The 15,815-nt window shown below is 41.8% G+C and overlaps 1 protein-coding gene across 1 annotated transcript in view; it reads right to left on the reverse strand.

The window, feature by feature from the left end:
* PPP1R1C (protein phosphatase 1 regulatory inhibitor subunit 1C) overlaps positions 2,749–15,815 on the reverse strand; it is a 47,794-nt gene continuing 34,727 nt past the window's right edge. The window contains exon 5 of the mRNA XM_021398645.1: positions 2,749–5,516. Within this exon, the coding sequence (XP_021254320.1) occupies positions 5,428–5,516 (89 nt within the window). The 3' untranslated portion in view covers positions 2,749–5,427. The remainder of the gene's footprint in view (positions 5,517–15,815) is intronic.

Consider the following 15,815-nt stretch of genomic DNA (forward strand, 5'->3'; position numbering starts at 1 on the left):
ACACTGCTGCTCCCCAGCCCTCCCTTCAGAAGAGCCAGTAACACCTGTCGTCATTATTTTAGCATGCCCATTACGTCTGTCAAAGACAATGGGGGCTATTTACATAGTTAGACAGTCCTGATGCACAGCAAATATTCCTGCCGTTTTCTGAACAGTTGGGCCGAAGAGAAAAGAAAAATTTAGAAATGTGGCAACGCAATTATGATTTCATCTAACCACTAAGGGTCAGTATATACCAAGCAAATGAATTGTTACAGGATTAAAACAGTGTTTCTCCTAGCAGGAGCACTGAATATGTTTCTGTAAAGTGCAGATTACTTTAGAAGCTACTAAAACCTATAGCAGAAATAGCCCTGCTGTCGGCACTGAACTCACACAGACTCCATCGGCCAGCTCTGCTGTGTCTGGAGATCAGCAGCAGGTCACCAAGTGGCCTGAAGCACAGTGAAGGGACACAGCCACCTTGCTCGATATCTGCCCAAGGTGCTGCTGCTGAAGATGGCCCTGCTGTCTTGCTGGGGAGAGCAGTGAGCACAACACAGCCCAAGAGACACAAAACATCAACTCAATTGCCAAATGCCAAACTTGCTGTGGAAAGGTCACATGTAATTGCATGTGTGATGAACCTACAGAGCAGCTGAGACTTCTACTGCAACTCACCATTGCGCTGAGCAGCTAAAGAACAAGGAATAAGATAACAGCCACACACACACACAGAGGATGTAATCCCTGTGAAACCAGCAGTGGAGTAGGTGTCAGTTATCCATTCAGTGCATGGCAATCTTAGTGCAGAGTGCTACATGCCACCTGCAGCTCTGCCTTCTACAAACCTGCAAGCAGAAAGTACACTGTCACCTCGTGTTCCTCAGGAATAAAGTCTCTCATAGAAAGCCTGTGTCTCAATCTGTAAGAAAAAGAATGGGGAAGGGGAAAGGAAAGGGGAAGGGTATAGGAAAGCTGTGCAGAGAAAAAGAAGGAGAGGAGAGGAGAGGGATAGGAGAGGAAAGGGGAGGGGAAGAGGAGGGAGGGGAAGAACTATGCACTGAGTTTGGCATGCACTGAACTCAGTTCCATGGCACCAGGTTCCAAACTTTCATGGAGGAAGCCCCAGAACCTGCAGGGCCACATGTAGGTCCATTCCCAACCACCAGCAGCACTGGAGCCTACCCAGGCCAGGCAGGCAGATGCCCCTTCCCCAGGCAGGACAGCAACCCTGCTCCGTCATGCTACATATGATGGTGCGCGTTCAATAATACTAGCAGTGCAACAGCTAGTGGTGACTTTTGACTAGGTAATCCGAGCCTTTTCCAGTTCACATCACTGGGGACAACTAACAACACTTTGAGAAGACTGAGGTAGTCTTAAAACAGTGCAAGAGATTCAGTAGTTAAACTGGCAGCAGGATGACAGGAAGTTTCCTGCACACTACATACCGTACTTTTCCAAAAGAAAGGACACTGTCAGCCAGAACCTGTGGTCATTTCTGAGCAGAATTCCTCTGACTTCAGTGGAAACTACACTTTAGAAATGACTTTAAATCTTGGCTCTTAGTTTGTATCTACTTAAGTATTATCTGCTTTTGCACCTGGAGAATAAACAACACATACCATCCTGTAAGTCAAGTTGTGGAATTTTTCCAACCAGCTTATTAGCACAATGTCTCAATAAATCAAATGGAAGAATCTGTCATGGAATAACACAAGAAAAAAGAAACAAGGCTGTAAAATGCAATGACAAAGCGCCTTTAAACTGCTGTACATTAATGAGCTGTGGGATTCTGGGAAAAGGCTGAAATCAGTCCAAAGAGACAGTTTGCTTTCAAATCTTGCTGTAGACCTCATTCTGCAAATAACGTTTCCTGCAATATCTTGAAAGGAAGAACAGCAGCACAGAAAGGCTGTAGACATAAGAACATGATGAGAGGTGAAAAGAAAAACAAAATCATTTAAAAAGAGTGATATTCATTACTTGGCTTCTTTTTTTTTTTTAATTTTTAACCTCTTCTTTCTTTCTCCATCAGTTCATTCATGGAGTATGGACTAATACAATCCATCTCTAAAAGTCTTGCTTACATTTTCTTTTGTCAACTCTTACACCACAAGCATGGAGAAATCGTCTCTGTTTCTGAGTGAGTGAAAGAGTAGAAATTTTTATAGTGATTCCTAATGTTTAGCATCTCGAAAGGTACACAGGGAACTTGCTGTGTTCTACCTGATACATCGATTCCAGTTCTCAGCTCTCCAGCAGTGCCACCAGCTGACTCTTCTTAGAAAGGTCAAACCAAGTCATAATAACGTGGAAACAACATTTACGGAGAGTGAACAAAGATTTCCATGGGAAAGTTGTCCAGCAACACCCTGTTTTGTTTTGAAAAGCAGAGTTTAAACAGTACTAAATTTTCTACAGCTGTAACTATTTTTTAATAGTTAAAAAATTTGCTACCCTAAAGAAATGAATCCCTATAGGATAGCTGAGCAATTGCGCAGGTATTTTTTATTTCAATAATTTTCTTCCTTCCCCTTGCCAGTCTCTCTGTATTGTTAGATCAAAGCTATCCCTGTTGTCCTTTTTGACTGCATATAGCATTTTGCATCATGGCAAAGAGATCTGAATGGTTTATTTAAGACTCTATAAAGCTGATCATGCTGTGAGACTGCCAGAGCTTTCAGCTGCACCCAAAGCGTATGAAAAGCTCTCTGTTAAGAAATTCTTCCCAATATCCAACCTCCCCTAGCGCAACTTAAGGTCATTCCACTTTGTCCTGTCACTGTCACCTGAGAGAAGAAGCCAACCCCCAGCTCACCACAACCTCCTTCCAGGTAGTTCTACAGTGCAATAAAATCTCCCCTGAGCCTCCTCTTCTCCAGACTGAACAATCCTAGTTCCCTCAGCTGCTCCTCATACAATTTGTGCTCTCAGCCTAGTGATCCAGCCTGTCCAGATCAGGCAGATTAACACTTCCTCCCAGTTTGGTGTCATCTGCAAGCTTACTGAGGATGCACTCCATCCTCTTGGCCAGGTCAACAATAAAGACATTAAACAGGTCGGGCTCCAATACTGACCTGTAGGGAACACCACTTGTGACAGGCCACCAGCTGAATTTATCTCCATTCACCACCACAGCCAGTTATTTACCCAGCAAAAAGTGTACCTGTCCAAATCATGGGCGGCCAGCTTCTCCAGGAGAATACCGTGGGAGACAGTGTCAATGCCTTTGCTGAAGTCAAGGAAGACTACACCAACAGCGTTTCCCTCATCCACCAGATGGGTCACTCGATCATAGAAAAAGATCAGATTGGTCAAGCAGGACCTTCCTTTCATGAACCCATGCTGGCTGGGCCTGATCCACTGGTTGTCCTGCATATGTGATGTGATCTCACTTTCTGTCTTCCCAGACATTTCTGTCCAGAGGTTCACTGACAAGTCACTGCAGTGCTACAGCTCTGCTCCATAGCAAGCACTTAGTTTCTTTTTTTCTGGGCTCTGATATTTCACTCACTATTTCCTTGTAGCCTTCCTTACAGTATGCCTCTCAAGTGGAAGATCAGATGGAGTTTGCTTATCTCTGACTTAAAAATTGTTGTCCTATAGAAAAATGTGCACTCCATCCATGTCCTTTAGGTGAGGTTAACATCAGCAAATGGTGACGTGGTGGATCCACAGAAACTTCTGAGGGACAAGCCCTGTCACTTCACCAAAAGTGATCAGTCTGTTCCTGCACTCAGACATGCTGCATGCATAACCCTGGGTCAGGACAGAAAGAAAGCAACAGGCTTTTAAAATGATATAGCACAGCTGGAATATTTAGAGATGAGGGAGGCGATAAGACCTGGATTTAGAAAAGCATCCACACTGAGGCCTGGCTATCTGAGGCCCTTATCAGACCACGGCGCTTCATCCAGATAAGGGCTGTTAAATAGGCTTCTTGTTCTCTTGTCACTGCAGTAACATCTCTGCAATGCATGCAGATCTGGTTCAAACTAAATCGAATTTATAAATCTAATTTATAAAGTGTGATCATCCTTCTGTCCAACAGCGATCCTGAAACAGGCTATTTGTGATGAAATCCCTATGTTCTTATCAGGTGTTTTGTGATGCCTCTGAAATGTTGAGGTCCCAAAGTGCCTTGTGTTTGTATCATCTATTACAATTTATGCATGTTTTATTCCCTTGGCCCATAGGTACTTCTTATGTGAAGCCTCTGGATACTAATAACCAGCAAAAATTAATTAATACCAGAAGTGTTTATAAGCCAGTGACACAGTGCCTCTACACTGGTTGCCATTTTACTGCTGGAATTACTGCGGCAGCCAGGGATTAAGTAAAGAGCCTGGTGCTGTGCAAAATCAAAGCCACGGCAAAGCTGGGAGCAGAGCCCAGCTCTTCCTGATACCACTCCAGTCCTGACTTTGGCCTGCTCTGGTGTTTTATGAAGGGTCACTTTCCTCCTTTCCTTGTTTGTAGCACAAAAAGCCCTCAGCCCTACAGCCGTTCCTGCACAACTGAAGAGTCCTTTATTTCTTCCTGTGCAACTGAACAGAGCTAGAGTCACAGAAACTGATTGCAATAATGGTGACAAAGAGGACAGATACAGGAGTGCAGATGGAGGGCAACAAGATGGCTCCCAAATATAAAGGAACACTTGTTAACAGATCCTTTTCTCAGCGGGTCTTCATGGAAGAGCTCAGGCTGTGAGTGAAATCATCATGCAACACATAGACAGAAGGCTCTGTGTTTTCATATGTCTTTTTTTTTTTTTTTGCTAGCTCAGCCCTCTAAGAGTGACTGAAAGTTAAGTCCTTGTATCAAACTTAGTTAATACAAAAGTACAGTTCATCTAAAAGCCAGAAAAGTACTTTAACCATTGTGTATCCAGGAGACACCAAAGAACATCTCTGGATGCTTCTTCATTGGACTGAAGAGGCACCTCTTCCCATTTTGTTCCTGTCTGCATTGCTGCAGGTCACTCTAGTCTTACTGGTAAAAGCTGCCTTTAACTGACGGGGTCATTCTATACGAATACTCCTCCACAGGCTAGACAAACCCACAGTACAACATACAATCTTGTCTAAAGGAACATATTATTTATTTTGTAGCTCTTAAATGGGATTTATTTACAACAGGTCTTAGAACACAGCTCACACGCAGAAGTTAAGCTCTGGCAGTACTGCCATCAGATCGCTACCATGTTTGCAACGACATTTCTACCTCATAGAAAATGAAAGAAGAGTGATGTTAAAACAACTGTTTTATCTCTGGGTATAAGGCTCACAGAATGGATTTGCAGGTGGCCGTAAAGCCCAGTCAAGGTGTGCCCCCAGCGCACCCTGCTCTGCAGGAACACAAGTGGTGGTGAATAGTGGTACACACGCGCAGTGTCACAGCCTGGTCATCGTGGTACCCGGTCCCCAGGCACACTTGCATGGCTTAGTGGCCCCATTCCTCTTCTCTTTCACTGATTCCCTCTTCCTCCTCTGGGAATGCTGAATCACTCTGACTCTTCAGATGCTTTATCCCTGAAAATATAAAAGTAATAGTTAAAAGTTGTGTTAGCTCTTATCAGACATACTTTTTTTGTGAAGGAAGAAACAAAGAAATAAATAAATCAACAGAAAGATTTTTAGTGCCCATACTGAGCCCCTTTCCCAAAAAAACTCTTCATTCAAAGAGTACTACAATGTATTTCCAACAGAAATATTCTCTTCCTTGAATACGGGCCCTCTGGAAATTTATCATGCTTTGTGGGAACAGAACAGCTTCTTTTCTCTTCTTGGAGATCAGATTAGTATTGCCATTATAAACAGTGTTTGAGTTTTAAAGGCTGAGAGAGTAGGTGTAGGAATCATTCCACCTGAGCCTTTTCCTGAGACTGGTCTGCTGAAGGTCCTTGCTCACTCCAGAATAGGGGAAGATTTTTCCAAATTCATGACTTGGAAAATTTTCAGTTATTTGAGTTTAATGAAGTTACAAGCAGCTGAAAGCAGAATCTCATTGAAGTTCTAACGAGGGGAGTGCAGCCTGCTCCAATCCAGCAGGAAACCAGCTCGGCTCAGTGGCTGGCCTCCGGGCTCCCTCTCTTCCAAACACACACAAGCAGCACTTTGTTCCCCGGGAAACAGTTGTTCAGATGTAAAACATGCAAATAAATTAATGCTTCCTAGCACAGTACGTGTTAAGTGTGCCCTGCAATAATCAACACATATCCAATTAAGTAACTGTGATGATAAGTGAAGAAACACTTTGAGTGCTCAGCTACCACCATGCTGGTCTCTTTAGCAATGCCCTTTAGTAAAACAAATATTTTTAATATGATTCCACTTACCTAAAGGTTAAAAGAACGTTCATTTCAAAATGATACTGTATACATATGGCAAATTCATCTCCTTTTGTTTATCTCTGGACTTACAGAGCCATTTCTTGCGCATACACTGTACCTGTGTAGCATACATTATTCAGTATTTCAGATAGGGATCACTAGGAATCAGGGAGTGTTTTGAAGATGAAATTCTCACGTACCAGGCCACTATTGCTGTTAGTTAGTTGTTTTTCATAACCTCCATTCTACATCCTGCCCTCCCCTTTGCCAGTCGTTGAATACCATACATCTTTGGGAAGTACAGACTTGCAGCATTTCCTACACTGGCCAATGCATGTAGAAGACTTGTAAAGCCATCATTCACAAACCTCAAGAATGCTGCTGTGGAAGTTGCCAGAATTATTTGATCTTGCAAACACTGTTGTGAAATAAGATGGCTATGCAATGAAGGGAGTTAGCATGAATTGACATACAGGCCATGAAACTCCTGTCAGTGCTGCATGAACATACACAACAGAGGAAGCTGGTGGCTTTTCTGGAAAGTTATATTTTGTGCACAAAGTGTTAGATTTCTATTGTACAAAAAGAGTCTAGGTTAAGAAAAATATTTAGTTAAGTGGCATCAATCATACTCTTAGATTAAAAGGTACCTCTAGCCATGTAACACTGCTGTGAGCTGCAGGGGTAGCAGCTGAGCACGTGGGAGTGCCCTGCCACGCTCACCTGCAGCTCTGCTCAGTGCACACTGCTGCAGCAGCTCTCAGGTGCCACTCCAGCTGGGTTACTTAACATGTGTGATCTGCTCTTTTTTTATTTGCTAGCTGCTGAGAAGTTAGATCTGTTCATACCCAGCATCTTTGTCTAGCAACATCTGCTTGCTAAAGGGTTATATTCCAGCTGGAGATAGAGTAAAAACTTATTACTCAGGTCACTCCAACTGTTCTTACTACTGCTGCTATGGCAGTGTTGGTTTAATAAAAAGGAAAATATTTCTTTTTCATCTTGTCACTCTTCCTGCATGTTGCACTGTGAAACACAGTTCATACCTCTGTTTTCCTAAACAGTAACCAAGAGGCACCAGAACAATGTTATCTGGGGTTTGTCCCTACTCACTGATGAAGCGATGCATTAAAGATGAACAATAAATGTTGATGGAAATTTTACTCGTTAAAACAACAACAACAACAACAAAATAACAGAAAACAAAAACAAAACACAAGAACCCAAAGCCAGGATATTTTAGAAGATACTGCTTATACAGCCAGAAGATCCAGGTTCAAAGCATCAAGTCACTGGTTTTGCATAAACTACATAAGCTTTGCAATATTAATAACTGCAACAGGGAGGACCGCAGATGCTGACCTTCAGAGAAGGTCACCTTCTACCTTCTCACTGCACACTCACCACAACCTCACATCCACAGGTTGCTGAAAATCATTGTATTCTGTCTTAAAACAAAGCCTGTCTAAACACTGACGTTTGTGTTTTTTTCCTTTTCTCCCCCACTCCTTTATGTTTCTGAAGCCAGCACAAGAATTGCTTTTCCTCAAAGGGTTCATATTTCACTGTAGGTAATTTAATCCAATTAATGCTGATGAAGAAACCCTTAATGCCAAGCCAAATTCAGCAGACTAGCACTAATACACTTTGAACATTAATTCTTTTTAGATGAAGTCACTGCCTCAAAGCATATTTCTAGCTTACTTATAAATTATGAGTGCAAATGGGACAACTTCCTGGCATTATTGCCGTCACATAATAACATCTATGCTGTTTAATCAGCAGCTTTTTGTTTCTATCCATCTGACCAAAGCATCAAATTAAAAGGCTAAGATATGAAACAACCAATTGAACCAATTCTCAATTAAATTTCTCTGTAAAAAAAAGGGGAAAAAAAAGGTAATGAAGGTAGTTCTCCATCTCACGTAATTAAGGCAGCTCCCCATCCTATTTAACACTTCTCCCTTCACTCTTCTTCACTGATCAAGGAACACTGTTGACATTTATGAAACTTCAGGTTGAAGTCAGCTTGGCAATACGAATTCCCAGAAGTTTGGAGGGTTATTTAGTTTTATGATTTAGAATTTGTCCTCTCCCTATTGAAAACTGATATCCAAATTTCCAAAAAACAGTGGAAGCTGAAGGCGAGCCACAGACAAACCAGATTGATTTTCAGAGTTTCAGAACTTAAATCACTTTGAAATTATCAAGCAAATAAACCCGGCCGAAGGGGATGATAGTCAAATAAAAATATCAACTTTATGTCAATCCAAAATGAAATACGCTCTAGTTCCTTCAGCAAAAATGGGAATATCAAAACAAAAATCATGTATTCAAGCCACTAGATTGGAAGAAGAAATGTCCTTTCATGGAACATATTGTTTTGAATTTATCAATCAGTCCAAAATATTTTGACTTCTCTAAAACTCTTTTGTTGTATTTCTGTTTTCAATTGAAACAAATTTTTGAAATAATAATAAAAAAACCAACAGCACAATCACAAAAAAACAAAATGCATTTCATGAAAAACAGCTCCACCGCACATCTGGGGCTCACTCATGGTACTGGTAAGTAGGCTCCAGCTGGAGGCAGCCAGGAAGAGCTCAGGGGGAGCTGGTGGGTCTTCAGGGGCAGCCTCCTCCCAGCACAGCCATGGTCTGCACTGCTGCAGGAAAACAAGCAGCTGTACCAGAAGTCCGCCTTGGCTAAGCAGGGACTCCGTGAGTGAGCTCCATTACCAAAAAGATGATGTATACTACTGATGAAAGTGAAGACAAGATAAAACTAAGGAATATAGGGAAATACAGGTGCCCAATACCTGTCTCCATAGGAGCAGCAGCCCAGCCTCTCTGGCAGCCCTGGCATCCTCACCCCATTGCAAGTCCCCCTGCAGACTCTTACACAGGTGGTCTCTAAGCCACCAGTGGTACAAAGAACATCCAACAGTAATCTGTGAAATGGCAGCAAAAAAACATACAGACCCAGCCCTTGACAAGTCCCACTTGTGTGAGTGAGCAGGCAGATAGAACGGGAGGGAGAGAAGACAAAATGAAAGTAGATGCGGAAAATTTTGCTTTATATATATCCAACTGTGAAGAGTCTGCTTGATACATCATTTGAAGTTTTCTAAAAGATAGGCTGTTCTTTGCTGAGAAAGTCTCAAAAATGCTGCTGTGTGGAACCACCTCAAAGAACCACGTGCTTGTGAGCTGTTGTTAGCCAGGGTTTCATGGCAATGCAACACCAATCATAGAATCATAGAATCATAGAATCATAGAATCATAGAATCATAGAATCATAGAATCATAGAATCATAGAATCATAGAATCATAGAATCNATAGAATCATAGAATCATAGAATCATAGAATCATAGAATCATAGAATCATAGAATCATAGAATCATAGAATTAGCTAGGTTGGAAAAGACCTACAGGATTATCCAGTCCAACCATCCACCTACCACCAATAACCCCACTAAACCATGTCTCTCAACGCTATATCTAAATGTTTCTTGAACACCTCCAGGAACAATCACTTGATGGTTGGTAGCCGACGTGCAGAGGTCTGCCCTTGCTCCATGATCGGTGACAGCCTGAACACAGCCAGGTCTTTGGCATTCCAGGGCTTGGTCTTGCTCCTCCAGATCTCAGTGGGACTGCCTCTTCCTTTTTTCAGGAAAAGAAGGATCAGCTTCTGTGATTGATCATATCTCCAGTCATAAAGAAGAAATAATAGTAGCTTATTTACAGTGAATGTATGTACAAAAGTATAAATTCATATTTAGTATGATTTTAAAGTCAGAGAACTGAGATTAACAAAGTGACACACAAATAGGTATTCTCAGACTCCTGTTTAGATTGTCCAAGAAAACGCAAAGCCGGGCTGTGTCTGTCTGAGTGTGATGGAGTCTTCGAAGGCCAGCACACATGGTGGGCCTTCAGAGTTCAGAAAAAGAATCCGAAGGACCAGTGTGGCAGTTTAAACTAAGATGACATTTTAGCAAGCTGTAAATCAGAAAAACAACATGTGTGCTATGTTATTTTATATCTTAGCTCAGACTGAGGAGGAGAAAAAGTATCATGTGTTTAATATGATTATGAGACCAAGATACCATTCACTCTCCAATTATATTTACTTTTTCTTCTCTTTTTTTCTCAATAACATGGATCTTTTTCAAAAACACAGATAACCAAATGATAACAAATGATCTGAAGTATTGGCAAATCTAATGGGTTTATGTAGGTCACACCTGGAGTAGATCAGATCATCAGCATATCCAGCAGGTCACCACAGCCTCATAAATATTTGTGAATAACCTTTCTGATTCCAAGCAACGAGGTTTGCCTAATTTTCTAAATGCCTGATGTCTGTTACTAACTCATCACCTAGCTCCAGATATACAATACTTAAATCTCATGGTAAGCCTTTTAAATGACGAATCTGGGGGCTTGTGCTGCTTTCTCTGCAGTCAAAAGACCCAGTGTTACACTGGCACAATGAAAACTGTATGAGAGCAGCAAATTCATGTCACAAAATTCCATCTGTTTTCCATTTTATTCTCTCACACTGCACTTTCTACTCTAGTTTCCTCTCCCAGAAGCTGCTCGAGGCAGATCTGACTCTGTCACACCAGCGTGAGGGAGCTGCTTCAGCACAGCAATGCTTTGTTAATCCTGCACAGGCTGGCCGGAACAAGCACCAGAGACAGAGGTCAGCTGAGCTGTGATCAAGGGACAGCACCCCTCACTTATGGTAGCCAACAGAGTAAACTGAGGCTTTCATCGCTCCAGGAACCTTCTTCTGGGATATAAACATCTTTTGCTGGTTCCCTCGCTAGCAGTGATCAGCCAGTCCTAAGAGTTCCAACAGAAAGCGTAAGCTGCTGCAGTCAGCTACATGGATGTTTCAGATTGCAACAACATCAGTCCATCCTTGGTTCACTCTTTGGAAAGCCAGAAAACATTTCTCAGCTGATTCTGTGGAAGATGGCTCTGGGTCAAATACCTCAGTGACAGCTTGAGGTGAAAAACGTGGTGAGATGGTTCCCATGTGCATAATGATGGACTCACTGGGCTGCTGGGGCCTGCAGCATGGACAACTGAAATTCTTCAGCTGACATCTTTTCATCCCAGTTTTTCAGGCTTAGAGCTGCCTGCTCAAGCTCAGTGTGCTCATGGTGGGACAGCCGAAGCAGCCTGCATATCCTGAAGCACCCACAGCCAAGTGCTGATGGGCCGGGTGAGGTGCTGCAGGCCATCAAAGCCTGTTTACATAAATAAAAGCTAATAACTCAGTGCCTGATTGTCTCTCTGTAAGGCAAGGAAGGTTCTTTTAATCCCAGGGATGTTTACAGATATAAACTTGAACCATAAATAGGCTGATCAGCTCTGTTTGTACTGCCCTGGCACTGTAATGTAGCTCCAATGCCTACCCCATTGGGCAGGTAAGGTTTACTCAGTAAGCATCACTGCAAAAATTAACTAACCTGAGTAAGAAGAAATGTTTGTACATCCTAAATGTGTATAGCTTTCTGTTAAGTATAGCAAGGAAGATTAAGAAGTTTAAAAGGAATGAGGGGGCATATGTACATTTGCAGTACTGAATACTACTGTAGGCTTGAGGAGATATGAGACCTGAGACCACATCCAGATTTGATGCACCAGCTGTGGCTGGCTTCTTTTACCAGGACAAGCAATTAAATTTAGGGCCAGCCACAGGTTAGAGGCAAAATCACCAACAGTTTGATTATAGCCCCTTTTGCTGGAGCATATCATCGGGAATGCTTACCCTGAGATACAAGGGCCAGTGTCATCACACTCTCATGAGTACTGGTCTTGCTTCTCAGCAAATACTTTTACTCTATTCAGAATTATCTTTGTTTTTCATTGGGGGTGTTTTGTTTTGTTTTAAGTGCAAAGATATGTGATGCTCCTCCACGTTGTGATGATGATACATATTATAAAAGGTAGCCTCATCAACAACATCCTCACTTTCTCTCCATTTCCGAGGTTTCTCTTGTTTCCTGCTCACAGCTGTAGCACCATACAATACACCCCTGTGGGATGTCCTGTGGCACTCTGGGTGGAGAGTGCACAGATGCCCACTGACCTTTGCATACTTTTGAGAGGAACAACGTTGCTTCCGAGTCCTCACACAGCCAACAGAGAGACTCCCAGAGATTGATTCTCCACTTGGCAGCCTGTAGCACACCCAGGGTAACTACATGACTGACAGCTTAAGCAGAATGGAGGCAGGCCAAAGCATTTATAAAAATGAGAGCAGCAGACTTCAACAGCTGAATATATGCACTTGCTTGGAGCTTTACCATTGTTGTTTGCCTGAGATTAGGAATAAAACCTTGAAATTAAAAAAAAAAAATCCTTTATGAGGAAAAAAGAAAAAAATATCACCATAACAGTTTATATTAACGGAATAAAAGCATTCAGTTTTACCTAGTTCTTTTTTTTTTTTTTTTTTGCATGAAAATGTAGGCATGCTACAGGAAAAGTAATTTAACTTTTTATCTGAGATGAAAACACAAGGGAAATTTAAACACACAGAGATTTGTGCAATCAAGACCTTATTGAAAAGGGTTTATGAAGCATTTTGATCTCCACAGCTCCATGAGACATTTCTGAGCAGCTGTGTTTCAGTTTTCTTTAGGCGTTCTTATCTGACTTCAGTGTTAATGGACAGAATTATCCAGCTGCTCTTCTTTTCCTGGACAATTGTACCATGGCTCTACTTTTTCATATTTTGGCCGACATGGGGATTTTTCTGCGGTCAAGAAACCTAAACAGATGAGAAAAAAATGACTGCCACATCCTGAGGAGAGAGAATCCCTGGCAGAGGCGGGGAGCTGCTGAGCTCCAAAGCAGGAGGCTGAGCCCATGATGGGACAAATGAAGTTCTGCATGTAAGGGCTGAGCAGTTCCCGGTGCTTCGCAGCTTCCTCTGCTTCATCCGAATTCTTGGCAGAGGACCCCAGTAGTTCTGTTTTGTCTCCTGGATCCATATTCTCTATTTTCTGTTCTTTTTGTTGACATCATTTCTTTCTGTGGTCTGGGTCAGAAGCTGCACGAGGTTTGTCAGCGGCAGATCTGAATCTCTTGCTGAGCACTTAGCAGCCTGAGATTTTTAAAGCACAGATAGAAAGCCTTCCAGTGAGTTGTACTTTTTAAACAACAGGATCAACATCTCTGCTGGTCAGCAAAAAAATGCAGCTCCGTGTTTCACTGTCATACTTCCACGTTCTGTGTGGCTTTCACTTTTAATTAATCCAGTGTGTTTGGTTTCTGTCAGAAGACTATAAGCTTCTCTGTTAATTTGCTGATGAATCCCCTACTGAGTTATAATTACAGTCTTCATTGTGATCCTTTTTATAATGACAAAGGAGATAGAATTTTGGCATCTACATAAGCTAACATCAGTAATATCGCATACATTGGAATGAGCTCTCCTGTTCATTTAAGTATCTTATAAACTCCTTCAAAACAACAAAAACTTTGCAATGACTGAACAAGTGATTGATAGGTCAGATTATCCCCATCATAGTTCCTTCATGTGTGGCATGTGAATAGCAGGCAATTTCTTTATGTTATTTTTATAGAGTGCTCTTACAGAAGTAGAAAATATAACATCACAAGAGATGTCATCCATCAGAACAATGGTGAAATTCTGGTATGAGCAGCTGCAAGATGAAATTTTTACCATGCTTGTCATTACCATACTATGAAATATTTACGTTTCAGAAATGGTAAACAAAACAGCTATTGAACCACAGAACTGGTGACGCTGGAGTGATTCCCCAAGGGACTGCCTAGTCCAACCAGGTTGTCCACGACCATGTCTGTCTGGGTCTAGAATACCTTCAAGGAAGGAGACTGCAAGATTTCTAGGCAACCTGTTTCACTGTTTGACTGCTCTCACAGCAAAAGCAAACAAAAAAGTATGTTAAATTGAATTTCATCCATTTCAGTTTGAGCCCTTTGACTCTTGTCCTCACATCACACACAAGCTCCTCATTTTCTAAAACAGAGAAGTGTCACTAAGGGAACTGTGCCTAACATTACTATTTAATAAGACATAGATGTACTTAACATAAAAATGCAACTGTAGTCTGGAAAGTAACTGCATAGGAGTAGGAGGTGGATGGTAGATAGACATCCTTAATTTTCACTGTCATTCCCAGTGTTCAGGTAGGTTTTTTAAATAATCCACACTCCTAACTCATAAATAGCTGCTTCTTTTATAAGCTGCAGCTAAAAACACACTAAAGAGTGTGACCTTATCTCATCATTTCTACCCGCTTGACATCCCAATCCAGTCTGAGGTTATATGAATACTTTTGTGTGCTGAAACCTTCTGAGACACACCAGGCTGCCCTGTAGGAGCAGGGATAGCACAGCTTTCTGACAACAGAAAGTCTACCAAATTCTTATTCTTAAGACAAATTTAAAACAAATATTAAGAAATCAGATACTCAACGTGGAATGCAGCCACCAGAAATGATTTGCATTGCCATAGATACAGTTGGTCTCACTTTGCAGTTGCCATAGGCAGCAAAATGTCAGGGGCAAAATCTTTAGTGGCTCTTTATTGTGTGAATGACTTGAGCTTGTGAGAAACCTACATCTCCTGGTTAGCCTAAGGCATCAAAATACCCCAGAGCCAACATCTAGTACAACCAGAATGTAATTACATCCTAGAAGCACACAGTCTGGCACTTAAATTAATAGTCAGAAGCTGAAAACAAGTGCTGCTCTCAATTCTTCTGAAAAGTGCAAATAATAATCTAGGAGAAAGAATATCAGTTTACTCCGTTTCATAGTGGAAAATGTACCCAAAGTGCAGAAATGGTAGACGCATCTCTACATGATTAGACACATTCATTTCAGACTCATAGATTATGTAAAAATGAGTTTTAACACTATTCTTATTTTTGATCTATCCAAGAGCGAGCTTGAAGGAAAAATCAGGCTCTGAGCACTGAAGGATTTGGGGAAACTAGCAACATACAGGTGAAATGCAGTAATAATCTAACAGATTTTAAATGGGAAATATAAGTCATAGATGGATTTTTATATAATTCCACTCGTTCTTTTATAACCTTACTTGCTAGTTTCCCCCAAATTTCAACGTGCTCCTTTAGAAAAAAAGTCCTCAATTCTAGTGGCAAGAAAATACACCTGCGTGTCACCAGGGGGAGCTTTAATGCCAAAAATCCCAGCGAGTGACTACTTAATAATTCTACTTTCTTGGGGATCGTGAAACAGTGGAAAAGAACGCTGAATTTACACCGATTCTCCTCATTCCCAAAAGGAAAGGAGCAACGTGCTGCCTACCTTTGGCTCTGCAAGGAAGGCCACCCTGTGGGCACTGGGTGTCTCTGGGCTGCTGGTTCTGCAAAGCCCACTCTCCAGTTTCTCTGTCGGGTGCTGGTCTTTCAGGCCATGCTCCTCTCATGAGACAGACCTCATCTCTCTCAGTGCTGCATGC

Source organism: Numida meleagris, chromosome 5 (assembly GCF_002078875.1).
Source record: "Numida meleagris isolate 19003 breed g44 Domestic line chromosome 5, NumMel1.0, whole genome shotgun sequence".
In the NCBI taxonomy this organism is placed as follows: domain Eukaryota; kingdom Metazoa; phylum Chordata; class Aves; order Galliformes; family Numididae; genus Numida; species Numida meleagris.